This window comes from Brachypodium distachyon, chromosome 3 (genome assembly GCF_000005505.3).
Source record: "Brachypodium distachyon strain Bd21 chromosome 3, Brachypodium_distachyon_v3.0, whole genome shotgun sequence".
NCBI lineage: Eukaryota > Viridiplantae > Streptophyta > Magnoliopsida > Poales > Poaceae > Brachypodium > Brachypodium distachyon.
Genome location: NC_016133.3, coordinates 43,096,490 through 43,122,359, shown reverse-complemented (window position 1 = coordinate 43,122,359; position 25,870 = coordinate 43,096,490). Strand labels below are relative to the sequence as shown.

The window sequence follows — 25,870 nt, the reverse complement described above, 5'->3', positions numbered from 1 at the left end:
CGGCGGCCGCCCGCAATCCCCAATTCCCCTCCTCCAAGCAAAAATCGCAAGGGTTTAGGGTTCCGCAGCGAGCGAGCGAGCGAGCGAGAGGCAGCCATGGACACCCCCGAGCTGCAGCAGTTCCTCGAGGTAAGAATACGGTAGCTCCTTGACGTCGATTGCGACCTGGCGTCGTGGGGTTTGTGCCGCCGCTGCTGGATTTTACGGCCCGCCTCGTGGTTGGTTCGGGCGTTGGCACGCGCACTTTAACTGTTGATGCGCGGGCACCGGGTTGCTTAGATTTGATACAGTTTGTGTTTTTTTTTCTATCGTGTTTGTTGTGCGGAACCGTGCGCAGCGGGGGATGGGGGTTGGGAGTTCGTAGGGGCTCCGTCTCTGTCGATGCGATTAGTGGTGGATCTGAAGTTTCTCTCATAGATGAAGCGTGCGGGCGGTCTGATGTGGATTCATGGATGTGGGTGTTGTTTGCTTTGCTTTGGGCATGTATCAATTGTTCGAATACTCGAGAAAAGTGATACTTGTAAGTTCTGGATTGTTGGTGCTACTGGTGAACTTACATGAACTTCTTGTCTGCTTGTGTGATAAAGCTTATATGCAGGTTTGAGTCTTTATTAGAGGTCAAGTGGGTCCACGTTAAGTCCATGGTGTATTTGACTGCTCGTAACTCGTACATCGTTGTGCTCCTCATTCTAGTTCATGGTGTATTATAGACTGCTCGTAGGCTCTGGCAGTCTGATGCCGTTGGGCGCCTCATTCTAAAATCTTAGAAATATAGGAAATTCATGACTTGAGAACCGCGGTTAAAACATGATGATGATTTGAAAGATGGTCTGGCGAATCAGGAATTTGCCATTGTGCTTCATTTCTGATGTCAAATTTTGGTATAGTTTTTTACCTATTTTAGCGTCAATTTCAAGATGTGTTGGTCCAGGTAAAATGAATCTAGACAACCATTTTTTGCATTCCACTTCTTAGCCTAGTTGTAAGTTCGTGAGGAATATGACAATCTGTTGACTATTAGTTTCAGCGGTAAAAACGATTATTTACCCCTTTCTGTCATCATCTAATTTTAGGTCCTCTTTGTGCTTTGAAGGTACCTTGCACTATGATTTATTGGTCTGTTTTAGCGTTTTTCATAAATAGTTATACTGGTCTGTAAGGCTGATTTAGGCCTTGCCGTCATCATCTAAGGCTCTAAGGGTGCAGTTACAATGCATATATGTTTTAAGATGCATTGTAAGTTAATTAGGAGGATCGCAATTTGTATTCGACACCACACTTGACAGGTTTCCTTAACTGTTTCCTTGATAGCTCTTTTGTGATCTTGCTATATGACATTTTGCTTTGCTGCTCTGATCCCTCATCCGTGTTATTGACATATCAACACTGAGTTGCTTGAATACTTGTAGATCTTGCATAGTGTATCTATATGTGAACAATATCGTAATCTTGCAAAACAAATTCATGTTGCTGCATGGGATAAAGTAGATGTCGGCTCATTCTACGGAGCTCCCGATTGTGATGCCCTATTAGTTACTGATAATATATATCGGAAAAAATATATTTGTGTATCTCTATTTTCGTTTACTAACCTTGACCGCTTAACCTGTTTGTATCTGAATATGCAAGCGCATCATCCTTTGTATCAAATCAGCCATGCTGCTGTATCTTAGGCCTGTTTATAGATGGTTTGATCCAACCTGGCAAACTCTGAGCATATTTGTATTTTTGTATAAGCTTTATTCAAGATAGCTGGTCTACTGCTTTTACATGGTTTGGTAAAACCTGCATTAAACACCCCTACTTTATCTCAAGTAAAAATACACAGGACTTGTGCATCATGCTTTGTAGTACCTACCCTTAATCCTTCTGAGATCACCTATTATGCCATTGTTGTGGCAGAGCTCCACGTTATGTGTTGATACAGCTGATGACCACACTATCTGATTTGCCTCCAATGCAAAAGCTGTTTGTAATATGTTGTTTTGTTTCCGCGTGGATATAGATGTGTTGGTTATCTTTCATAACTAGTTAAAATAAAAGTCTCACATGAAGTTCTAAAAATAATGCAGCAAGAGAAGCAGAAGATGATGGTGAGCGAGATGGTTGGCAAGCTGACAAATGTGTGCTGGGACAAATGCATCACCAGCACTCCAGGAAGCAAGTTCAGCTCCGGGGAGACTACCTGCCTAACCAACTGCGCCCAGAGGTACCTTGACATGAGCGTGATAATTGCAAAGCGGTTTCAGATGCAGTAGGAGGTCTTCAACTGCAACTGAAGAAATTGCTTTGTCAAAGAGTATTCAGTTTTTCTTTGAGCGTCCTATGAAAGCTATGAACATGCCAACACCGGCGAGTTTTAACAGTGAATGATTTGATATATTTGCAAAGATTTGATCTACTGTCATGTGTTTGTATCTGTGGACATGCGATCTTCTGTACCTTTTGTTGCGGGAATATTTGCGCTGTTCTTCTGTATTTCTGTGTGGAATTTTTTTGAGTCGGTGCTGATTTTGAAGATATTGACCGTTGGTGTTCCTTGTGTGGTATACTTGCATAGTTGAGAGGAAAATATGTCCCCTTGAATTTACAATCAATACCTTAGTTGAGAGGAAAATAACCTTTGCACAAGAGTGAACTTGGTAAATCACTTCTTCCTCTAAAAAAAAGTCGTACAAAATGGTTTAACAATGAACAGAAAAAAGAACAGATACATAGAAAACTTCTAGATTGGCTGGAATAAAAGTGAAATCAATTTGTGGTTGCTGAATTATGTTATATAAATAGAAGGGGAAAACGGTTGTTACACAGATAAACTTCTAGTTTTAGTGAGGAAGTGAAAACTTGTATCACTTGCCTGTTCTAAAACATAAGACGTGTTAATTTTTTTGATCGTTAAATTTTCTAAAAGTTTGATCAAACTTGTACTAAAAAATATCAACATATACAATGTCAAATCATAATATCTACGAAAATATATTCCACGATGGATCGAATTACTAAATTCGACACTCTGGGTGTTAATATATTTTGTTATAAACTTGATCAAAAAAGTTATACTGTACTAATTATATTTTGGAATGAAATAAGTATTATCGACGGTGAAAAAACTAGCCATGAAAACAAAAGGAGCAATTTATCCTTTTCTTAGAGGAAATAAAATAGAGCAAACTAACTGCACCGCAGAAACGAAAGCCCAGGCCCAAGCCCGCAAGATACCAAAGTCATTCCCTATAAACAAACTCCCCACTCTTTGCGGCTTAAACCCTTATCTCATCTTTCCCCTCCGTCTCGACCTCATCTCCAGCTACTAGGGTTTTGACACTGCCTTGCCCTGCCATGGCGATGGCGGCGCGCGCCGTCCTCCTCTCCCGCCTGTCGCCGCTCCCGGCCGCGGCCTCCCGCTTCGTCCTCCTCCGCCCGCTCGCCGCCGCCGCGACCCTCCTCCCGGCCGCCGCGGCCTCCACCATCCCGGCGGCGGCGGCGCGCGGGGCGGCGGTCAGGTGCTTCGCGACGCAGCCGGCGACGTCCTCGCTGCGGGACTCCTCGCCCAACTGGAGCAACCGCCCACCCAAGGAGACGATCCTCCTCGACGGGTGCGACTTCGAGCACTGGCTCGTCGTCATGGAGCCGCCCCCCGGCGACGCCTCCAACCCCGAAATCACGCGCGACGAGATCATCGATAGCTACATCAAGACCCTCGCCCAGATCGTCGGAAGGTATACCACGCTCTCGCTGGATATATTTATGCTGGGCCATTTCGGTCGGTGCCTCGATTCACCCACTAGTATTTAGATTTGTAGAAATTGGTAGTTTAACGGGTTATTGTTTAGATCTGAATGAATTCTTGGTATCAGTAATCTGACTATAAGGGCTTAATTTATCGGGTCCATTTCTTTCTGTTAGAATTTTGGGTTTTAATCTTGTATCAAATGTGATTACGCTGTTATGTTTTCTGTCTGGTGTGAGTTTGTGTGCTTATGTGAAAAGGCGGTGCTCTGCTTGGTTGATGTTTTTACCACTGGCATAAGTAAAGCTAGGAACATAGCGTGTTATTGCACTTATTTTTCTAGTGTAATTTGGAAGTTGGAACTGATCTCTCATTGTGTTAATTGTTTTCTCTGATTTTAGACTGTCTGCTTTTCATATTTATTTGGGTGCAACACTTGTGCTTTGTTATTTTGTTTGATCTTTGTTATATTATGAATATATGGTTTCCCATTACCTTCATCTGAAATTCAGGTTGAGTTTTATGCGAGGTAGTTATGATCTTAGCAGGAATTTTTTTTGGCTGATAAGCATGCAATGTTTGCCTCCATTTTCTTTGTTCAGATTTATGTACCTTGTCAGATGTAATCAATTTTTAATGTTCCAGTGAGGAAGAGGCTAAGCAGAAGATATACTCGGTGTCAACTCGTCACTACTTTGCTTTTGGTGCCCTTGTATCTGAGGAACTCTCTTACAAACTCAAAGGTATTAGTACTTTATACACTAAGTTTAATATATTCTTGCTTGGACCTTATGCCTCTTAATCATTTGCAGAGTTGCCCAAGGTCCGCTGGGTCCTCCCAGACTCATACTTGGATGTAAGAAACAAGGACTATGGAGGTAATTATGACACATGTCTCTATATTAATAATATTATTCACTCTTTTCCTATCACTGATGATTGTGCTGACCTTCTAATTAGTTATGGGCCATCACATTTTTCTTGCCTTTTCTGACCTTTCTGATCGATTGCCCTTTTTCTTGCTTTCCTCGATGGCAATATGTGTTGCTTGTTCCCTTCCCTTCTGATCTCAATATTATTATCATAGTATTTGTAGACTGAGAAATTCAGATCTGTATGTTCTTTTTGTGCAACACAATGTTATGCAAGCAGCCTGCCTTAACATATATTGGTCAAATACAAATGATTAAGACTCCATGTTGAATGTAAGAAGTGTCAGCCAGAGTCCGAACCTTTGGGATTTGTCTAATCTACTCAAATTATTATTTTCACACTGCCATATGTGTGTTCTGTGCGTGAATCCACCATTTTTTTTAGCAAGATGCCCTTCCGAACTTGATATGGATTGACATAGCATGTAAGATGGCAGTTTCTTTGCATTATCTGTATGCTGTAACTCATCACTGTTTAATTAACTAACTAGCATGCAAGTTTTAAGCAACACCAGATGATGTTTGGGGGATTAATCTCCGTTCTTTTATGTGCACCTGTGTTGGAACTAAATTAATCATGTCGAGTTTGGGCATATTTATCATTGTAGAAAGCATATGCATTTATGTGACTGGAATTGGTGAAGAAATCTTCTAAGCACTTGCTGCCTTCTGTTTCAGGGGAGCCCTTTATAAATGGGGAAGCTGTTCCTTATGACCCTAAATACCACGAGGAGTGGGTCAGGAACAATGCCCGTGCCAATGAAAGGTCTCGGCGCACTGATCGGCCCCGCAACTTTGACAGGTCAAGGAACTTTGAGAGGAGAAGAGAGAATCAGCAGAACTTCCAGAACAGAGATGCACCTCCTGGGGGCTTTAACAGTCCCCCAGGCCCCCCCCCACCTCCTGGGAGCTTCAACAGCCCTCCACCACCTCCTGGCCAGGGCTTCAACAGCCCTCCACCACCACCTGGCCAGGGCTTCAACAGCCCTCCACCACCACCTGGCCAGGGCTTCAACAGCCCTCCACCACCACCGGGCCAGAACAGAGGCATGCCTCCACCACCGCCTCCACTGCATACGGCTGGGGGTCCACCGCATTATCAATCTCACATGCAGAACCCACAGGCAGCTTACACACCAGGCGGTTCACCCCACATGCCAAACCCGCAGGCAGGGTACACACAGGGAAGTCAGCCGGGCTATGCACCTGGTGGTGCACAAAACTATCAGCAAAGCGGTGCTCCTGGCTACCAGGGTGGACCTTCTGGGTATCAGGGTAACCAAGGCGGACCTCCTGGGTATCAGGGTAACCAAGGCGGACCTCCTGGGTACCAGGGTTCTGGTAACCAAGGCGGGCCTCCTGGATACCAAGGTGGCCCTGGCCCTGCACACCCTGGCAGCAACCCTGGATACCAAGGTGGCAACACGCCCCCTCACGAAAGTCATGGCGGCCGTTTCTACGGCAATGCACCTGACCGCTATAATCAACAGTAAGGTCAAGGAAGAGGCCAACCCGAACTATCAACGTGAAGGCGATGATGAGTCCACAAGTGAAACTGATTGGCCTGCGAGGCACTGCCAGTATTAATCCTGTAGGAGATACGATATTCCGTGGTATAAATTAAGCTATTGTTATGGGATGTTTTCATCTATTCTCAGTTGTATCGACCTAGAATATTATGCGTCTTGCTTGAACTTTTTATGTGCTGTATTTGCCAAAATGAGGTCAGTTGTCCACATTTGAGTGTGCTCTGAGCAAGAATAAATTGTGCGGTGAGTTGTCAGACGGTAGATCCATTGTGGTGTCATGTTCTTTTTCTGTAATATATATTTTGCATCTTCTATGCGAGCTTTTACTTTTGAAACTTATCGCCAACATCTCAAGAGTTTTCTTCGCCAAGAGTGTTTGAAGCGTAATTGTCTGCCATTTTCATCAAATTGGTCTTTTAGTTGCGTTGGTTAGTGCATGAGCATGATTGCTTGACCAAGATTATGATTGCTTGACCAAGATTAGTAGATAGAACCCTAATTTTTTTTTTTGAGAGTAGATAGAACCCTAATGATAAGCATTCTTTTCCCTTCGATATAGAAAATGTGCAAATTGATAGGCCCAATACGAGTGGAATTCATGGGCCAGGGTGCAGAAGCCGGCCCAGGTGATACGTCTTGACTGGACATCAACGCTGGCGGCCAGTCAGACGCGGACACGCGACCACTTCCCCGTCCCCGTCGTCCGCCCTGACCGAGCGCGAGCCCGAAGACCTTCTTTGCCCCCTCCCACCTTCCGCGCCTCGTCCACGCCGCCGCAGCTGCAGCGGCCCCTTTTCCTTCGCCGGGGGAAGGGAACCTCGGCGGCGCGGCCTGGGACGTCTTCTCCGCGGGGAGAGGAGGAGGAGGCGGGCTGGGCGCGTGCGTGCGTGGGGTGAGCGAGCCATCCACCGTAGAGGACGAGGCGGGGGAGGTTCCCCTAGGGTTTGCTTTGCTGCCTCTGCGGCGCGGGGATGTACGTGCCACGGCCCTCTCGCTCCGATGGCGGCGGCCGCGACGCCGAGCAGCCTAGGGTTTACCAGGTTTGGCGCGGAAACAACGTAAGCTCTCTCTTTCTGCTCCCCTGTCTGTGCATCCTGTCTCTCGCCGTACGGGGGATTTTGGTTCTGGATACCCCCCATGTGGAATAAGCTATATGCTACTCGGTTAGGTGTATCGGCGAAACTGAATTTACTTTTGTTCCAAGCGTGGCTAATGTTTACCTGCACTGGAATTGGTCGGGGGATCAGTCGACTAGGTGAATTGGGCCGTTAATAAATCATCATTATTGGACAGCTATTGTGTAAGCTGTACTTGAATATGCCTGTGGCTCATTTGGATAGATTCGAGTGATACATATGTCTTGTTTCGAGCAGGGGCAGGGCAATCAATAGAGTTCACTTGGAGTTTTTTGGTCCACCATTTTGATGATTGGTCTATGTCTCTAAGATGAACCCGTAGTCTCATTTATGATATATATGTGAGGAACTGAGGATCAGGATACCTATGCTTTAGCTGGAAATGATTTCATTTAGTACACGTGTGTCGAAATGCAACTTGGTGGAGTAAGGAGTTATACGTGTAAACTGTAAAGATGTCACAAATACACCTACAACGACAAGTTCTTTTGCGGTTACTAAATACTCCCTCCGTTCCTAAATACTTGTTGTGGTTTTAGTACAAATTTGCACTAAAACCACGACAAGTATTTAGGAACGGAGGGAGTATTATACTACATTGATAACTTCGGACAGCTTGGGTAGTTTATCGTTTCCTGAGTTTCAACTCTGTCAGTACCTAGCATTTTTGTTTCTGTATTGTGATACTTTTGTTTGCCTTGGCATAATTCGTGATTGAGTTGACCGACAATTATTCTAGCTAGCTCTTAGATAGTATGGATTGTCTCCGTGTTCATATTTTCATGAGCTTTGGCATAGGGCTCCGGAGCCCGAGATAGGTTCCATTCTGTTCTCTCTTCTGTACACTTAGCATGGTAATGTTATGTCTGTCCAGTTGATATGAGTACGATCTGGAATGATCATCTGTGAAAGATACACACTTCTTTAGCTTATGCATTTATGATAGCTAAGTGGCCTCTTGAGATGCCAATCACCAGGTCCTGTTTTGGTATGGTTCAACTTAAAGCACATATAAGCTTCATCTCCTCCAAACTACTAACTGCCTGCAGCTTGCAGGGCTTCACAGGAGAGCTTATGTTGCTATTTGACTTGTCTGAATGTTTATATTATAGGCATTTCATGTTTGTTATGATTTCTCCTAACTTTATTACTGATTTTTTTATGATATCTATATGTGTTTGCATTTTGCAGAAATTCTTCTTGCAAGGGAGGTTTATATTTGGGCCTGATGCTAGATCCTTATTTCTCACTATGTCCCTCATTGTTGCACCTGTGCTCGTGTTCTGTGTGTTTGTTGCCAGACACCTCATGAATGACTTTCCTAATCATTGGGGTATCTCAGTGATGGTAGTGGTAGTTGTCTTCACCATTTATGTAAGCATACTACTACAATAACTACTTTATTTCTTACCTCTTATGACCAGAAGCAAAATTCTTGGCCATTACTTCTCCCTGTAAAATTGCATGCATTTCATAGGGGATGCATTTTTTGGGGAAATTTAAGCATAACTGCTCTTCTTTTTCCTTTCCTAGGATTTGATCCTACTTCTTCTTACATCTGGTAGAGACCCTGGTATAATACCTCGAAATACTTATCCTCCTGAACCTGAAAGCGTTGATGGGAGCAATTATAGTAGAGGGCAGACACCCCAGCAATTCCGTTTGCCTCGGACAAAGGATGTCATTGTAAATGGAATCAGTGTGAAGGTTAAATACTGCGACACCTGCTTGCTGTACCGGCCTCCCCGATGTTCACACTGTTCTATTTGCAATAACTGTGTGGAACGGTTTGATCATCACTGCCCATGGGTTGGCCAATGCATAGGACAGGTACGGTTGGTGTTTTCTAGCCGTTCTTTATTCTTTTTCTAAGCACCTTGCAGTTGCACTTTGTGCAGACATTTTTCATTATAGGAGTTCCATTGACTTATCTTTAATATCAGCTTGTCCTAATCATAAGCATATATTTGGTGCAGCGCAATTATCGGTTCTTCTACATGTTTGTATTCTCCACCACATTAATCTGCCTCTATGTATTTGCCTTCTGTTGGGTGTACATAATCAAGATTAGAGAAGCCGAGCAGTTGTCAATTTGGAAGGCAATGTTGAAGACACCAGCTTCAATTGTTCTGATTATTTACTGTTTTCTTTGTGTATGGTTTGTCGGTGGTCTGTCAGTCTTCCATTTCTATCTCATGAGCACTAACCAGGTAGCCATTAGTTCATTTCAATCGCCACCTTGGCATCTCCTAATCGCAGCACTTGCAACTCAGTAGCTAATTATGTACCCATTTTCTTTTGCAGACAACATACGAAAATTTCAGGTACCGCTACGATCGTCGCACAAACCCGTATAACAGAGGTGTTCTGAGCAACATTCTAGAGATATTCTCCAGCCGTATTCCTCCCTCAAAGAACAATTTCCGTGCAAGGGTCACGGTAGAACAAGGGGTACAAGAAGCACGGTCGTCATCCAGGGGTTTCATGAGCCCGAACATGGGCAAGCCCGTTGGAGATCTTGAAATGGGCAGGAAGCCAGGATCTTGGGATGAGCCGAGGACGGCAGCTCATATTGGAGACCTGGAAGTTGGTCTCGGTGGCTCCATGGATGAGAAAGAGGGCAGGTTAACCCATGCATCCCCAGATGTAAGCGGAGATGACGATCTTCAACCTGAGCTCGTGGAAGGCCAAGCTGGCACGCATTCGAGGCGGTCAAGCTGGGACCGCAGAACTGGGACCTCGGAGTCATTGGACAGCGACTCTCCGCAAACAGCGCCTGCTGAGGAAGCTAACAAAGGCAGCCATCTCCCAACGATGGGCACACATTAGCGAAAATCGAAACTAAAAGTACAGATCACTCCAACTCTTGCATGCAGCGTGCTGCTGTGGCTCAGGTCCTGAACAGAGAGTAACGTGTGGTGTGTTTGGCAAGGGTAAAAGCTCTCGGACAAGTGTGCGTAATTTGTAAAAAGACGCTTCCTGTTTTCCGTGCCGGGTAGTGCAGTGCATCAGATCGGTCGTGCTTCTGTTGTTGTGTTTATTTGGTGATGGTTGGTGTGTTAAGAAAGTAGCTCAAGCTCCGGCCCCGGATGGTCTGCTTGGGATGATGTATGTGTAATGCTGTATATATATGTGTATATTACTGGACAGATTGTGTTTGTTTCTTTGTTGGTGCTTCAGTTTGCGTGCGTGGAAAAGTAGATAAATTGATACAGGAGACGGGAGAGCAAGTCACTGCATGCAGTGCATAGTCTACAGTACTTCAAAGGAATTTTCGATTTCCCAAGGGTCTTGCGCGTGTGTTATAAATCTCATCGTTGTCTGGCTCTGAAGCGCAGGCAGCGGCAGCAGCTGCAGACAGACGTGCCGTCAGAAACTGTCTGACTGGCTGTAAACGTTGTTGTACTTGTACGTACGTACACTGCAACCCAAAAACACCTGAACGCAACACACGTATGCGTTTGTTTCGGGTTAATTTCGAGCCGACCAATATCCATCCAGCTAGATACCTGGATATATATACTACTCCGTAATTTAGTTCAGTTCCCAACGCACATTTGTTTTTTCTACAAACAAAAACAAACATCTTTTTGTAGGCGACGTACGGTGCTATATGTGCAGTGGTACGCCAAACACTGACGAATTCCTGTCCCAACAAGTAACAACTGATGAATCATGATAATAATTGCACCCGATCGTTGGTTCTTTTCTTTTCTTTCTTTCACGTTGTGCATCTGGCCGACTTATCCGGTTGGTGGATCCAATCGCATCAGCAACTGGCCGGCAAATGGCGATCGAGCTTAGCTATATACACATCCGTACGTACGTATACTTGCACATGCTGCCCATGTTTATATGAATATACTCTGTATTCTTTCTTTTCCTTCACACACATGCTCTTCTCTGTCAGTCCAAGTCTCTCAGCCTCAGTGACGTAAACAGTGTACAACTTCAGCCAACTGACACATCATACTTTCTTGCTTGCTTGCTTAGTGCTAGCTGCTCATAATATGGTGACCTCCAGCTCGAGCAAGCACTTGTTAATATCCCTAGCTAGCTAGCTACCTCGTAAGCTGTGACAGGTCTTAAGCTACATGCAAATTGCGGCAGATAGTGGGCGTAGAGATATCTCCAAAGCTAGCTAATGGAGCATACGCATGCAGATGCAGGGCCAGCCGATCGAGTCAGAGTGATGTGTAGATGCATGGAACGAATTAGCACGCCAACGGCCGGCCGGCCGGCGCAAAGGTGAAACTTGGAGTGAGTCTGTGAGTGAGTGAGCAACAGCTAGCTAGCTGCATGCGAGGTAGTGTATTCTGTTCCCAAATTTGCAAGCAACTTGCTGCTGCAGATCGATATGAGTTGCCTCCTGCCAGTTGCTACCTCAGCTCCCAACCACTAAAGCTAGCAGCCTCACAACATTCCGTCCCCAAAACCCTTCCTTCCTAGCTATACCGCCCTCTATACCCCTGCACTGCATGCACACATTGTTTTGGCATACATCTTTTCTTTCCTCCAGCTGTATTGGTTTCCATCTCTTCCACTTTGCCACTTGTACTCAAGACAGCTGTACATGTTGCCTACACGCGCCACAACTGTGCGGGACAAGTGTCTAATGTTTTGTTGAAGTGTATATAAGTGAATTGTCCAGCTCTTTTCATCAGATCGGTTTTTTTAGTCTCGTTGGCTATATCATGAAGCTTGAAATGGTATCGCAACCAAGGTCTTGATACACTTCGACAATGTTAACGAGGTTTCAGCCTAAATGCAAACTGCACATTGTGTAGCGGTGGGGCCTGTATGTCAGTGACGGCTAGCTAGATCACCCTTTTGAATTTTGGTAGGGCCATATATGTGTCGGTGACATGACGGTATAGTTTGTAGTTTTGGTGTACATGCAAATTTTCACACCCGCCAATGTGCGCCACACTGGACGGCCGGCCGGGCATCGGGGGTCGCGTCAACAAGGGTTTTTGGATCTCGAGCAGAACCAAATATAGCCAATGGCTGAGCTTTTGCATATGCTTGGAAGTTTTTGGATCGAGCTCTGAGCGGAGCGCCAATGGCTGCGTTCTTGCATGCTTGGAAAGGTTCCTTTTGCCTTTTGCGGCTACGATCTGGCCGGACGGGAGTGAATGCATGCTGACATAAGCTTAATTAATTTGTCCTTTTTACATTTGCATCTTGCTGATCTCTTTTATTTTCTTCTTCTGAAAAGGAGATCTTGTTTGCTGAGCTAGGCATGCATATAGATTTCCAGCTAAGTCGATCATCAAACTGGCCAGAAACCAGATGCATGCATGCAACCAGCCGTGGGCTTTTCAACGGAGATGCATGCATGCATGCATGCCAGTTTCTGGCAAGATAGATCGAACTTAATTGGCATTTTTCAAAAGAAATTATATATGCACAGGGACGACCATGGTGGTCATGGAAAATAAAATACGCATCATATTGGGAAACGGAGAGAATATAGAAATCAACGGTGAGGAGTTTATTTAAAAGAAATAAACGTCGAGAAAAAGTGCCACTCGATGCCATTGTAGATATGCCTGCAGTTTTTATGGAACTTCTTCCTTATTTTGGGCATTCCCTTTTGCAGCGACGATGTGGACGGGACTGGCTGGTTACTTGCTGACAAATAGGCGTTAGAATTGTCAATGTGCCTCATCTTGGCTATATTTATTTGCATCTTGCTTGCTGCTGAGGCATCGTGTCCAAGTACACGGCACCAAGTTCACTAACCTGAAACCAGCAAGAAAATAAGGGGTGGCAGATGGAATATAGTACTCCCTCCGTTCCTAAATACTTTGTCGCTGTTTTAGTACAAGTTCGCACTAAAACAACGACAAGTATTTAGGAACGGAGAGAGTAATTTTTTATGAGTGAGAATTTTTATTAATTCCTCCAACATTTTTTGAAATTAGTCATGTGAAATAGAAGTGGCCTTATTGTGAAGCCATTTTCTTTCCCTACAGAACTTAATTTTTTAAACTAGAAACCAGATTCATTCATGCATGGGGAAGCTGCACATTTGGTTTCTGTTTATAGGAGCTAGGGCTGGTAAGATTAAAAGATGCATACTTAATTTGTTTTCCTGAAAGATATTTCTACTTCAAGATTGGCTATGAGACACGCTGTATTTAAGGTGAATTGGATAGATGTAAATATGTACTGAGTGCTTAGTCGTTGGCTCACACAGCTAACTGACAATGACACACCCTAACAATCATCAATTACTTGAGTGCCGATGTAACCTATGAAGTACTACGTATACAAGCTAAAACAACCATGGACTTCTCGAACACATAGATCCTGGATACATAACTTGGATTTTTTTTATAGAAAAAAGAACCTTGTAAAAAACAATGCCACTATGGCTGATGCCAAATCGACCATCATCATAAAGCGCACACACCATAATGTGTGCTCCTAAATATTTTCCAAGACAAAATTACCAATTTCAGAAAATATATTAAAAAGGGTTGCGTGCATCCATCGATGCAGAGACCGATGGTGTTCCCTCCTTTTTGAAAAAACATATATATTAAAAATGTTGTATATGTTAGTGTGCATTTCTCTTATAACAAAGGTCAATTTTACGGTACGAAAAAAGGCCAATTTAGCACATAAATTTCTTTCGAATCATACCGTTGAGAGATTTTGCCACAAAAAGATGATCATCCTAATCATTTATCAATCAATAAAAATGAAAGAGGTATATTTGTCTATCTACTCCCATGTATGTACTATATACTCCATATAGGTAATAGACCTGCAATACTGTTGTTCCAGTATGATTGGGCGCTCCATGATTGGTAGGCCAAGCTAGCTATGGGTGCTTCGGCAACTAGAATGAATTTTACTTTGTTTCATTTTTTATGTTGACTGGAGAAAAAGCAACTGCAAAACCTCGTACACGCGACGACATTGCCTCACACTCACGCACTTTAATAATGCACCAGTGTGTGTGGCCACATAGGCTAAAAGCACATAGGATGAGATATTCATCAGAATAATCTGGATCCTTCCCATCAACTTGCCATTGTGGAAGAACCAACGGCCAGATCATCAGCTGCACGTTTGCATATATGCACCTGGATCAGAAAATTCTGGTGATACTGAAAATAAACACCAAAAAATGCATGGCAAGAAGATTCCATATGGTCAAAATCGCGAAAGGAGAAAAAGACATTCCATTCGATCTGCTTAGTTGTACTCATGTCGGTTTTCTTCTGGGGCTATCTGCTTAGTTATAACTTTGAGTTGGCCAACTTGGCCCCCAAACCACATCACTGAGATATGCCACGATGAATAATCATACCCATTTTTTCTGCAAGATATGGTCAGTCTGCTCTTCGAATCGGAAGGGCAGGGAGCTAGCTAGGTGAAATATAATGGCGTTTGCGATGTACGAATGGCCGAGATGGAATGGAAGAGAGGATCAAGAGATGAGGTGAGATAGAAAGGGGAAAAGGCAATAACCCTCTACTGCAACCACCACTAGTAAATCCTGGGGGCTGACCACCCAAGTTGCCCCTATCCCCATGATCTTGATCGTGCGTGAAACAAGATTGGGAAAATGGGCACACCATTACCAGCACTAGCTAGCTCGAGCTGCTTGCGTGCCTACCTAGCTAGGTCAGAAAGATCTGCATTTCTTACAAATAAGATCGACTCTTACAAATAGAATTAGAAATGGTTGTGTGCAGATGCAGAGGCCTAGACATGTCATCTTTTCTAGCTCATGCTGATATACCGAGTTACCGACACGTACAACATTGGTTTTGATTTCAGACAGTGGTCGTTTTTGCTTGTGTGATCCTTTTGATTTGATCAGGTCTAAATGTAATAAAAATCCTACACGATTTTCAGATAGTGTGCCTGCAATTAGCAACATGGAGAATATATATATATGGGACTTAGTCTCGGGCTTTCATTATGATTGTTTGAGGGGTCCAGAAGCGACAGCGATCCTTAGCTATCATCAGATTTAGCTTAATTAGTTGGTAACTGACACGGCTGTTATGTTCCCTGGTTTGTTCTGTGTGACCTAGCCAAGTTAGATGGATATAAAGTTGCTGTACTGTAGTACTAATATATCCTTGTTTTCTTTCGAGTGATTCAGTGTGCTTGATGTTCCTTGACAAGTCGATTAAAATGTGCGCAATTTACTTTGATGGAACTTTTCTGGTGAACTAGAATCCAAATTCAATACTGATCTTGGTTGTATGCATCCAGATGCAGAGGTCGAGCGAGAGAAGACTCTTCCCTGTCAGAAAAAAATAAGAGAGAAGACTCTTCCATTATCTAAAAAAAGAGTCATATTTCCAAACCGATCGATCGTATGCCACCATGTCTAAAGAACTTTTTGTTTTTTACTTAATTAGTACTGTAACTAAGAACTACAGATTTACATTTTCATATATATGATAGTGTCAATTTGTCACATTCAGAAGATGCTACATTTAACTGTACTTCCAAGAAGTATATGTGTATGAAGAAAAGAAAAGAAACAGTTCAAGACATTCATGAGCGTTCTTAAATATCAGAATACCGTTGCTTCATTTATTTCCAGAAAATTGATCGGCGTTGTGGGACTATACTTTGAATCCTGAGACCTTGAGATTGGAAACAGAAATGACAGGGGAGACATGGTGATCATGCATAGGATCAGATGTGCCGCTCTTGAACAAGAAATGTGCACTGGGACTGGCAACAAACCTTGTAGAAGCCCACTATGCAACTAGGAACCACACCTTAATTCCAGTCTCCCAGTTCATGATGGGGTTAAATTGCAGCCAAAAGTCAGAAAGGGTAGCAGCAGAGAGAAAAAAAAATTAATTATCACCTCTCCACCTACAAAACATGGGTGAGATATTCTACTGGTCTCACTCTTCACTTGAGTAATTGTTAATTAGTTATCCTTTTTAGGAAGAGAACATGTGATTAACCATCTTGAGTAGAACCTGCTGGGAGAGAAAGCTGCCTTTGGTAGCTTTCGTACACAAATAGAGCATAGTGCTGCCTAAACGCTAGCCTAAGAGTTAGTAGCTTTGTTACGGCAAAATCTGCACTAAGGTCAAAGTGGTTGCTGTCAAGAATATCCTGATCTGGTTGTCCTTTTTGAATTTTTGGACAGGATAGAATAACAGAGCTTATCACCTTTGTGTGCCTGTCTCTTAGCATGGATTCATTTTTGCATGCCTTCTGAAACAACTGCTAGGTAATATTGGCATGATAAGAACTAACTGCCACATCTAGTATAAATTTGAGGTGGACTGATGCAACAACCTGATGAGCCATGAGAACACAAGCAAACATCGATCACACGTATCCGCCATCTTTTCCTGTAATTGGATGTTGGATTGCTGCTACGGGCAAGAAATTTGAGACCAGCGAGTTAATTAGTAATCCTCATCAGCCAGATTAATTCTGACACAACAATGCAAGCTGAACTTCTCTTGTTTGTGATCTTTACAAGCCACCAAAATAATTTGCTTCAAGAATATTAAAGGATAACAGTGAGGAGCCCTCGTGTTCATTGATGAAGAAAGGTGTGCCTGAATTTAGTCATGGAGTCAATTACATTCCTCCACCAAGTTTTGGGAACAGGTAAATATTGGAGGCCAGCTACATGTCTACTTGAACAGCACTTCAGAGCAAATCTGTTATCTTTGGGGCAGCTAGCTGCTTCTATGAAACATAAATAGCAGTGGACTAGCTAGCACCATGCATTTCTGTGGACGGAAAGTGGCCTAGTTGAACAAGTGTTGCTAAAAATGTCATTCGCTAAAGGATTTAGCATTCCTGTTGTGTACAAGAAACTATGTGATATATGTTTGTGCTAACTTTGATTGCTTTTCTTTTCAAAGTGGCCACCTAGAACCTGCTCAATCCCTCCTCATTTTTCTCAACATTTACATGTCTAATGTTGCACGACGACAGTGTTGCTGACTCAAGAGCTAGCTTTGCGAAAACAAATTGTATCATACAGGGAAAGTTTCATCCAAAAAATTCCAAGCTCTGGAATTGTATCAATAACGTGATGTGCTTTTGCATGCAGTTAGCTTCTATGAACCTGAAGGAGCACAAACTCTGAATTCCAAGTCTCTGGGATTTGGAAAGAAAAAGAGACTGTTTATGAACACCAGAGCTTGTTTCTTGACCTTTTATTTCTTTTGGTGAAAAGATGCTTGTTTATGGACATGAATTATATGCTCGGTTCAGAGCCAAATAATTAATACGAAGGCAACGAGGGACTGAGTGACAGTACTGCAAAGAGTGAACTCTGAATTTTTAACCACCGAATCTCCAACATCAATTTTCGGCTTGATGAACCTGACCCTCGGAATGAACTTTTCATGTAACTCATCAAGCATGTTTCTCCACAAAATAAAGACCCTGCAATCATAATTCATAAGTGGTGATAATAATCATATTTGTTACCCGCAAAAAAAAGATAATAATCATATTTGTAATCTTCCTTGAGATTATTTTTATGCTTATAGTGATCTAAGCTGGTGGTTATCTGTTCATTTCCATCAGTATTACCACAAAATCATCAAGAAATTACCCTAGTTGCCAAATATTCCATATGGTAGATAGATGTGTCACAAATTTAAGTTAGTTTTAATTTCACTTCATAGCAATGCATGGGCATTTTATCTAGTTTAGCATATAATAATTGCTCTTCAAACTAATACTATTCCATAACTTTCCGAAGGAGAAATAATAGTCCATATAACAACATTTATAAAGTATTAGTAACAGAATGGTCTTCAGAAATGGTATCCCGTATCAACTGCAAGCAATTCCAGCTAACTGATAGTACTAATTCACACGGTTTCTCAGAACTGTGATCATATCTAGCTGAGTGGAGGACAATATATGCACTACTGTTCTTGATCAAGTCACTTTTCAGAGCTCATGGAAGATGCTGTTGTACCTGTGTTCAAGTTCACCAATGGTGATGTAGTCAACACACATCTCATCAGCTCTTTTCGGCTCAACTGTTCATGTTGAAGGCTTGTGTGCGTGAAGGGGTTCTTTTCACTTTCACTGTATCTTCTCCCTTTTGTGAACCAAAAGATCTTTGGGAAATGACATACCTTCGCTAAGGAAGCAAAAGGGAATATATTTAAGTTGTTTTAGTACTTTCTGCAAGATGGTCTTCTGTCGGTCTTCCGTCTTCGCACCACCAGGATGTATGCGGAGAATTTCCCGTCTGCAAGATACTGTCGGGAAACACCTCTCCTCATTGATATCCTGAGGGCAATGCCGCCAGGAATATGTTATCAGGAAAATCTACATCGTCTTAACCAGAAGCTAACAACGTTTCTTTTCTGAGAAATGTTTTGGTTTTTTGGCGTAGCCTAGCAATTTTGTGAGCCAGGAGCACCAGATCCTGAGATTAAGTAATGCTGACTAGGTTATCTCTTTTGTTAGCTTCTGTAATCCAATCCTTCAGAGAAGCAATTCCTAACTTCTGGAATGTTAGTATAATTAACATATGGCCTAACAAAAAAAATCAATGACGCAGCAACAAATCGACAAACACCTTCCTTTCGTTTCAACAAAATGTGGATTAGCGATTCTCAAAATCTTCAAACAATAATTTTTTACCAAACGGTTGCTCAGTTTGTGCTGATGTTTAAACCGTCCGCTACTAAAAATACGTACCGTTTATGATTATTCAGCCAAAAGTGTCAAACTTGAAAACTGGATTTTGAGTAAACGACTGTCAGTTTGGGCTGACATTTTTAACAGTCCGGTCCACTCATTACTCATGAGACCATATATATTCATGATTTTTTATTGATTTATTCATATTTTTCTGGAAAAAACAGAATTTTGTGCCAAAGTTAATCGATCCTCCTGCCTGTCAAAACCGCTAATAATCCGATTGATGCATGTCGCCTGAAACTTCTATTTGCATGTGTTCAAATCCAATGGTCTGCCATAATAGTACGTGGTGGTTTTCTAGTAAAATGTTCAGACAGTTAAACCACTCCCAAATTAATCCTTTTTTTTAGCCGGGTTCCATATTAATCCTTGCCATACTATGAAAGAGATAGAGAGACTTAAAATCAAACCCTGCTAACTAATTCGTGCCTAATCAAGTTCCAAATTAATGTGCAGACATATCGATCTATAGAGAGCAGTCTGTGTTAGCTGTATATCTGCCATAATAACGGCTAGGAACGAAGAGTGGGTCGCTTAATGGCTTGGCTTGCTTACTGTACAGCACCCAGAAAAAGGGGATGCCCGGCACTATATAAGCCGGCACCCGTCGCCGAGGCCAGAGCACACAAGCATCAGTAGCCCATCGTCTCTCCTTCTGCAGAGCCCGGGTGCCTCTGGTCTTGTGTCACAAAAGGGAGTAGGGAAGAGGGTCTAGCTTGGCTGAGATCTCCTCCTCCTCGCTCTTTCTACATTATAGTAATTAGTAGCTGATCAAGAGTCCTTACTGCAATGGCTGCCGGCTTCCTCTCCATGGCTCACCCGGCGATCACCCTCTCCGGCATCGCAGGTACATTATGTTACTAGTTGCTTTGTTCATGGAGAAAATATATATCAAATCAATGCAGCTTGATTAGTTCCTGATCATGCCTATAATAATCTTGAATTCTTGGTCATTAGCACACACACACACACACACCTTTCATGTTGAGCTTTCTGACCTTGCATACATATAGTGTCTCTACCTTTTTTCACAAGCCATATATGCCCTAGCAAGAGTATGTGTAGGCCGGCCGGCCGGCTAGCTCTCAGCAGCAATTCTCAAGCACACACCAAGGAACGACGGAATTACCTACCGCCTCCCAATTCTAGCAAGAAAACCAAGACTCCATTAATTGATCAGTGAGGACAGAACTACAATAGCATTTCATTTACTAGCTCCATCTAAGTTAATCCGTTCTTACCAAACAGCCCGGCCGCCGGGGCAGACCCTGTATATTTTCTTGAAAATAGCACGCGATTGGTTGAGCCGCGACGGATGCGTGCTTCCCTTCCTTCCTTGCCATCTGCACCTGCTCTGCACGCACAAAATTAACAAACAAAACCGCATTACCAAAAAAGAATTTTGATTAGTAAAGGAAATCTCACTCACATCACAGTGATCACACTGACAAAACAAAACAAAACTAACGGCGTCGATTTTCCCCTTCCTGATCCACTGTACTGCAGGCAACGTCATCTCCTTCCTCGTCTTCCTCGCCCCAGTGTAAGCACAAATTAATCCTCCATCTCTATCAATTTCAGCCATTGATTTGATTTATCGATTTCAATCTCAGCCGCCATTGATGATGAGCTCAAGCTCTTTAATTTGCAGGACGACGTTCGTGCAGGTGGTGAGGAAGAAGACGACGGGTGGGTTCAGCGCGGTGCCTTACGTGGTGGCGCTCTTCAGCTCGACGCTGTGGATCCTCTACGCGCTGCTCAAGGGCAACTCCAGGCCGCTGCTCACCATCAATGGCTTCGGCTGCGGCGTCGAGCTCGCCTACGTCGTCGCCTACCTCCTCTACGCGCCGCGCAAGGCCAGGCTGCGCGCGCTCGCCTACTTCCTGGCGCTCGACGTCGCCGCCTTCGCCATTGTCGCCGCCGTCGCCCTCCTCGGCGTTGCCCCCGAGCACCGCGTCAAGTTCCTGGGTTCCGTCTGCCTCGCCTTCTCCATGGCCGTCTTCGTCGCCCCGCTCTCCATCATCGTAAGTACTAGTAATTGACTAAGCTTGATCCTTTATATAATTAGATGTTAATAAGGATGGTTTTAATCAAGTAATTAAGCTTCTTGGTGTTACATTGATTGATGCGTAATGCAGTTCAAGGTGATCAAGACGAAGAGCGTGGAGTTCATGCCGATCAGCCTGTCCTTCTGCCTCGTGCTCAGCGCCGTCGCCTGGTTCTGCTACGGATACTTCACCAAGGACCCCTACGTCATGGTAGGAGCTCTAATTAATCATCATCTTCTTTAGCTTGATCATATACTTAGCAGTGGCTAATTATAATTAACTTGATGTAATAAATGTGCTGCTGCAGTACCCGAACGTGGGGGGCTTCTTCTTCAGCTGCGTGCAGATGGGGCTCTACTTCTACTACCGCAGGCCGAGCAACGCCGCCGTGCTGCCCACCACGGCCGACGGCGCCACCGGCGGCGGCGCCGTGCAGGCGCAGGTCATCGAGCTGCCGCCGCACGCCGTCGCCATCCTCTCCGTCAGCAACATCCCCATCCTCGGCATGCACAAGATCGAGGTCATGGCAGCACCAGAGCAGCAGGACGCCAAGGCCGCCGACATCGTCGACAAGGCGGCGCCAGCACCGGAGGCCGTCGAGATCGCCGGTACCGTTTGAGAAAATAATGAAGATGGCGAAAGCGATGGATTTGGTTAATTTATCAATCGATCAGGGGAATTAAGTTGTGTGTGTGGATTAATTATTTAGTTAACTGTGCTGCTTATTGGATTTGTAGTAGTGGTAATTGTGGTCTTAGTCAATCATTCCTACTGTCGCCTTCAGGTGTGTGTGGCGATCAGTAGTTCAGTACTGCTTACTTACTCTGGTCAGTGGTAATAATAAGACAAGCTAGGCACCATGCTTCTTACATTACATGCACTGGTGATCATCATCATCGTGCTTACTCCTTAGCATGTTCCAGTTTGCAACATTTGCGGTGTTAATTGATTGCCAGTTGTTAATTTAGCTAGAATTATTAGCTGTGTCCATCTCTTTCTACTTTGTCCTGCTTAATTTACTGGTCAGTAATAACAAGAGGACCTCAAAATTGCAGAGGTGGTTGTTAGAACTGTCAGAGTAGATTTACTGACACGATGAGCATTGCTAAATTTATCAGACACAGTTGTAGTTTGAGTGTAATTAATACTAGCATCTTAAACGAGGAAGGTTGTGGCCGTAGCAGACCACCGGATCTGGAAAACAGATACTCTCTGGAGTATCTATCAAGCAGACCAGTACTAGACCACAGTTGCAGCTTGTGTGTGCAATTTAGAAACGCTCAACAAACTAAAAGTATTTGATGTGGTGCCATACAACTAGAGTTCCTCAGGTGAACCGTTGGATCAAGCATCGTAAGGCTAGGATTGGGGCTAACGGCCCTCAGCTTTGATTTCTTTGAAATAATTGACTTTCCTTTTTGTACATGATATGTCCATTCATGTGGGAATAAACCAGTTGCAAATGTAAGGTTCGAACTTCATCCAACGTAAAATAAACGAAACTTTCTAAAGCTTGAGACTGGCCAAAACAATCTCTATGTCATATCAGGGAACATCTTTCTTCACAAACTTGCATGACAACGGTGACAAACACAGCCTCATGTTTATGTTCATGTCATGTTGGGACAGTTTACAGAATATATATCGGCTGGAGTTAGAGAAACTGAGCATACGTAACCATCAGTGGTTACGGCGCCATTTTAGGTGACTCGTATGAGCAGAACCACCATGACAAACATGCAGGTCATCATGAAGATGAGCAGCCACTGGAAGCAGGTCGTCTTGGAAGCCAGAGAGTAGACCTCAGAGGCCCGTGCCGTCGCGCGCCCCGTGCTCGCCAAGCTATGCTCCACGACTCTCTCAGTGGAATCGAGGATCTGCATCAGCAGCACCCAGTGAGTGAGCATTCTCAGTAGTCGGTAAACATTCAGCAGAGAGGGACAGATGAGACAAATGCGAAGGCAAAATTAAAGCCCACCTTCTCTGTATCTTGCACGGATTGGTTCATTAAAAGGCTGCTTTCCTTCAGCTGGCGTGCTAAGTCGACCATCTCGTCAGTCAGATCATCTTGCAGCTTCCTATGCAGTCAGGAGATCCGACACAGTAAAGAGGATAGCAGTATATTCATTTGTTCATCTCTGAACTTACCATGCTTATAGGTCTTAAAGTATCCGAAGGGGTAATGATTAAACATAGCATTAAGAATAGCGAGAGCATAAGGATATCAGTGAGATAAGTTAAAGGAGTAGTGAGTAAACTTTCCATGCTTACTCAAATTTTTATCACGGTAATATCAGCAAGACCAGTTAATGAATGGATCAGTAAATTGGTTGTGCTTGTGGGTAGAAATAGTGATAGAATAACCCAGAGACTGAGGTCCGAAAGATACTTCGAAAAAAAAAGGAGGCATACCTATGCTTCTCAATGTGAGCCTGAGCCTCTGCGTCCAATTTAATAGGTGCTCCAGTATCTCTTTCTTTTCTCTCATAACTACTTGGTCCAACCTCCACCTGAGTACTATTTAATTGTATATCCATTAGTTCATTAGCTGTAATTGCAAGAAATGGGAACAAAACAAAAGGGATAAAATTTAACTTACGTTGGTCTCCTTCGCAATCCGGATGACAAGGATATTGGACTTCCAACCTTTTCTCTTTCATAAGAGCTTTGTTCTTCTATGCTCTCCTCAACCGGATTTTCATTTTCTGGCTGCATCAAAAAGATAGTTATGGAAGTGTATCTTGAAGCTAGACTATACGAGTAATAGTGACATGCACTGTTCTGAGAGATCAGTTTAAAGAAAAGAGTCTGAGGAAATCATAGTGGTTGTACTGAGTCTTACAGAATGCAGGTGGAGGAATTCAGCATATCAATATAAATACAAATTGGCGTGCTAAGAAGTAAGAACATACCACTGTAGCAGCGAGCGTGGCAGCCAGTGCTTCAATCTTTTCTGAATACTCACCTAGCTTAGCTTTTGAAACACTGTATCAAGAAGAAAGTCATGAATGAGCATATTGTTCTGATCATGAGGAAAAGCGCGCAAACAGGAAATGGTAACTTGCTTTGCTACACACAATACTACGACCATTGAGTCAGCTGTAAGGTTATTAAAGAAAAGGCAGGAAATAGATTAGACATTCGCATCATCAAAATGCAGGCCATCAATGGAATCTCATGAAAATTTATAGTACCGTCAGATAAGGTTTCTTTTGTCAAGTAAGAGGAGTGTGTCTATACAGATACAGTATCTACGTTTTAATGAACAGCTTGTTAATAAATAAAAGAGTATCCAGATTTCCGTGCTTTATCGAGTGGGGAAGCATGGATCCTTTTATATAGAAGAATGGTACGTCCGGAAGCCGGTCAGTGTAGATTCAGAAAATTTCAAACGGAAGTGCTGTGTGTACGATTCTCTTGGTACGATAAAACTACGATGGGTTTTTTTTTCACAGTATTTTCTCAGCACAAGTCCAGACCCATAGTGTGGTCGTAAAAATATCATACCAGAAGAACCGTACATATAGCTTTGCTCAATTTCAAATATGAGAGGTAAGAACTATACTGGTATGGGCCATGAGTTCCTATCTTTCTTTTGGGCCCGTTCCTGTAACGGCAGCATGGAAAGCATTCAGGAAGATCACGCTATTAGCAACAATTAATCCTTTATCACTTCCTGAGTTCACATTGATGCAAAATAGCAATGATGGATGATGATACTGATACAGAAGAACTAGCACGATTTAATGATTCGCACCTTGGAAGGATGCACTTTCAAATATGAGAGGTAAGAACTATACAGAAGAACTTCCTGAGTTTCCCTGTTAGCGTCGTTGACAGCGAGATTTAGGGTTTTGCGATACGGTTTAGTCCAAGAATACGGGTTAAGTGATAAAAAAACCAAAAGGTGTAGTTTTGCGATACAGTTCGTCAGAAACTAGGGGTTTTGTGATATTTACTCTAAAAAAATTATATTGGACTACAACTTTCGTGGTCATGGGAAAATTATGGATCCTCAACAAATGTTATACCACAGTCAACATATTAATAGTCCAAAAAGGCACACAATATTGCAACATCAGAGAACATAGAAACCCGTGACAGCAAGTACCTTGATACACCTTCTGGTGTGATTTCTGTTCCAAGCTGCTCCAACAGCTCCCTCGCTGTGGTTATGTACTGCAATTAGTGTCTTTCAGTGCCAGTACACTTATTTTTGGCACGGCAAGGTGCTACACTTACATGGACAAGCTTAGCCTGATTCTGCTGCCGAGGAGCCGCCTCGAGCAGCCTTCTCAAGTTCACTTCCACCTTGCTGAACACCATGATTAAGACGACGAACACCAATCGATACCTTCAAAAGGACAACAATGTTATGTTACACCCAACAGAAAATAACAAACAAATTTGAGATTAAGATTTATATTTTTCCTGGCTCCCAAAATAAACAATCTGCTCCCATCCTTAAGCACGGGCGGAGGACCCAGTAAGGCAAGGTAGGGCGGCCACCCTACCTTGATTTTTGCCTCAGTTACGAATTGGGGAAGATTATGAAACGGGGATCTAAAGGGCGGAATCCGTTCGTGGGGTGATGGGAGTAGAAACGGTCGGGAGCGAGAGAATCGAAGTGGAGATCTGCGGTGGAGGCGCTCGAGCGAGGAGGAAGACGAGCTAGGGGGCTCGGGCACTCGGCAGCGGGATGGGTGGCGGCGCTCGCGCGAGGAGGAAGAAGATGCACGGAGCGAGGGGTCTGGGTCGCGGAGTCGCTCGGCAAGGACATGGGATGGGGAGAGGGGGCAATGTGGGTATA

At 43.5% G+C, this 25,870-nt stretch overlaps 5 protein-coding genes across 6 annotated transcripts; 4 read left to right on the top strand and 1 right to left on the bottom strand.

The window, feature by feature from the left end:
• On the top strand, positions 1 to 2,520 carry LOC100822882 (mitochondrial import inner membrane translocase subunit TIM8). The gene is made up of 2 exons (XM_003574791.3): positions 1 to 129; positions 2,073 to 2,520. The coding sequence occupies exons 1-2, from the start codon at positions 97 to 99 to the stop codon at positions 2,256 to 2,258; spliced, it is 219 nt and encodes a 72-aa protein (XP_003574839.1). The 5' UTR covers positions 1 to 96; the 3' UTR covers positions 2,259 to 2,520.
• A 735-nt stretch (positions 2,521 to 3,255) lies between these two features.
• LOC100822569 (multiple organellar RNA editing factor 8, chloroplastic/mitochondrial) lies at positions 3,256 to 6,503 on the top strand. The gene is made up of 4 exons (XM_010237040.3): positions 3,256 to 3,719; positions 4,376 to 4,473; positions 4,543 to 4,608; positions 5,341 to 6,503. Exons 1-4 carry the CDS (start codon positions 3,340 to 3,342, stop codon positions 6,153 to 6,155), a joined length of 1,359 nt encoding a protein of 452 aa, XP_010235342.1. The 5' UTR covers positions 3,256 to 3,339; the 3' UTR covers positions 6,156 to 6,503.
• Positions 6,504 to 6,872: 369 nt separating this feature from the next.
• LOC100822259 (probable protein S-acyltransferase 6) lies at positions 6,873 to 10,506 on the top strand. The gene is made up of 5 exons (XM_003574789.4): positions 6,873 to 7,249; positions 8,519 to 8,701; positions 8,861 to 9,157; positions 9,304 to 9,537; positions 9,632 to 10,506. The coding sequence occupies exons 1-5, from the start codon at positions 7,163 to 7,165 to the stop codon at positions 10,154 to 10,156; spliced, it is 1,326 nt and encodes a 441-aa protein (XP_003574837.1). The 5' UTR covers positions 6,873 to 7,162; the 3' UTR covers positions 10,157 to 10,506.
• A 9,212-nt stretch (positions 10,507 to 19,718) lies between these two features.
• On the top strand, positions 19,719 to 22,034 carry LOC100842461 (bidirectional sugar transporter SWEET11). The gene is made up of 5 exons (XM_003572407.4): positions 19,719 to 19,859; positions 20,519 to 20,555; positions 20,664 to 21,036; positions 21,151 to 21,270; positions 21,368 to 22,034. The coding sequence occupies exons 1-5, from the start codon at positions 19,802 to 19,804 to the stop codon at positions 21,677 to 21,679; spliced, it is 900 nt and encodes a 299-aa protein (XP_003572455.1). The 5' UTR covers positions 19,719 to 19,801; the 3' UTR covers positions 21,680 to 22,034.
• Positions 22,035 to 22,548: 514 nt separating this feature from the next.
• On the bottom strand, positions 22,549 to 25,870 carry LOC100821950. Of its 2 annotated transcripts, XM_010237039.3 has the most exons (8): positions 25,575 to 25,870; positions 25,303 to 25,414; positions 25,172 to 25,239; positions 23,973 to 24,045; positions 23,660 to 23,769; positions 23,473 to 23,577; positions 23,039 to 23,138; positions 22,549 to 22,937 (listed from the first exon to the last, which is right to left on the bottom strand). In XM_010237039.3, the coding sequence occupies exons 2-8, from the start codon at positions 25,384 to 25,386 to the stop codon at positions 22,761 to 22,763; spliced, it is 717 nt and encodes a 238-aa protein (XP_010235341.1). In that variant the 5' UTR covers positions 25,387 to 25,414; positions 25,575 to 25,870; the 3' UTR covers positions 22,549 to 22,760. The 2 variants fall into 2 exon arrangements, with proteins under 2 accessions (XP_010235341.1, XP_003574836.1); XM_003574788.4 differs by having other exon boundaries at positions 25,303 to 25,870.

Bases quoted from the DNA above. Each gene is read 5' to 3' on its own strand.
- LOC100822882 (XM_003574791.3), top strand. From the start codon at position 97: ATGGACACCCCCGAGCTGCAGCAGTTCCTCGAG. The intron at 130-2,072 runs GTAAGAATACGG...AAAATAATGCAG, and splicing joins AGCTGCAGCAGTTCCTCGAG to CAAGAGAAGCAGAAGATGAT.
- LOC100822569 (XM_010237040.3), top strand. From the start codon at position 3,340: ATGGCGATGGCGGCGCGCGCCGTCCTCCTCTCCCGCCTGTCGCCGCTC. The intron at 4,474-4,542 runs GTATTAGTACTT...AATCATTTGCAG, and splicing joins ACTCTCTTACAAACTCAAAG to AGTTGCCCAAGGTCCGCTGG. The intron at 4,609-5,340 runs GTAATTATGACA...CTTCTGTTTCAG, and splicing joins AAGAAACAAGGACTATGGAG to GGGAGCCCTTTATAAATGGG.
- LOC100822259 (XM_003574789.4), top strand. From the start codon at position 7,163: ATGTACGTGCCACGGCCCTCTCGCTCCGATGGCGGCGGCCGCGACGCC. The intron at 8,702-8,860 runs GTAAGCATACTA...TTCCTTTCCTAG, and splicing joins TAGTTGTCTTCACCATTTAT to GATTTGATCCTACTTCTTCT. The intron at 9,158-9,303 runs GTACGGTTGGTG...TATTTGGTGCAG, and splicing joins TTGGCCAATGCATAGGACAG to CGCAATTATCGGTTCTTCTA.
- LOC100842461 (XM_003572407.4), top strand. From the start codon at position 19,802: ATGGCTGCCGGCTTCCTCTCCATGGCTCACCCGGCGATCACCCTCTCC. The intron at 20,556-20,663 runs GTAAGCACAAAT...TTTAATTTGCAG, and splicing joins CTCGTCTTCCTCGCCCCAGT to GACGACGTTCGTGCAGGTGG. The intron at 21,271-21,367 runs GTAGGAGCTCTA...GTGCTGCTGCAG, and splicing joins CCAAGGACCCCTACGTCATG to TACCCGAACGTGGGGGGCTT.
- LOC100821950 (XM_003574788.4), bottom strand. From the start codon at position 25,386: ATGGTGTTCAGCAAGGTGGAAGTGAACTTGAGAAGGCTGCTCGAGGCG. The intron at 23,139-23,472 runs GTATGCCTCCTT...CTGACTGCATAG, and splicing joins GCTCACATTGAGAAGCATAG to GAAGCTGCAAGATGATCTGA. The intron at 22,938-23,038 runs GTGGGCTTTAAT...CTGCTGATGCAG, and splicing joins CCGTGCAAGATACAGAGAAG to ATCCTCGATTCCACTGAGAG.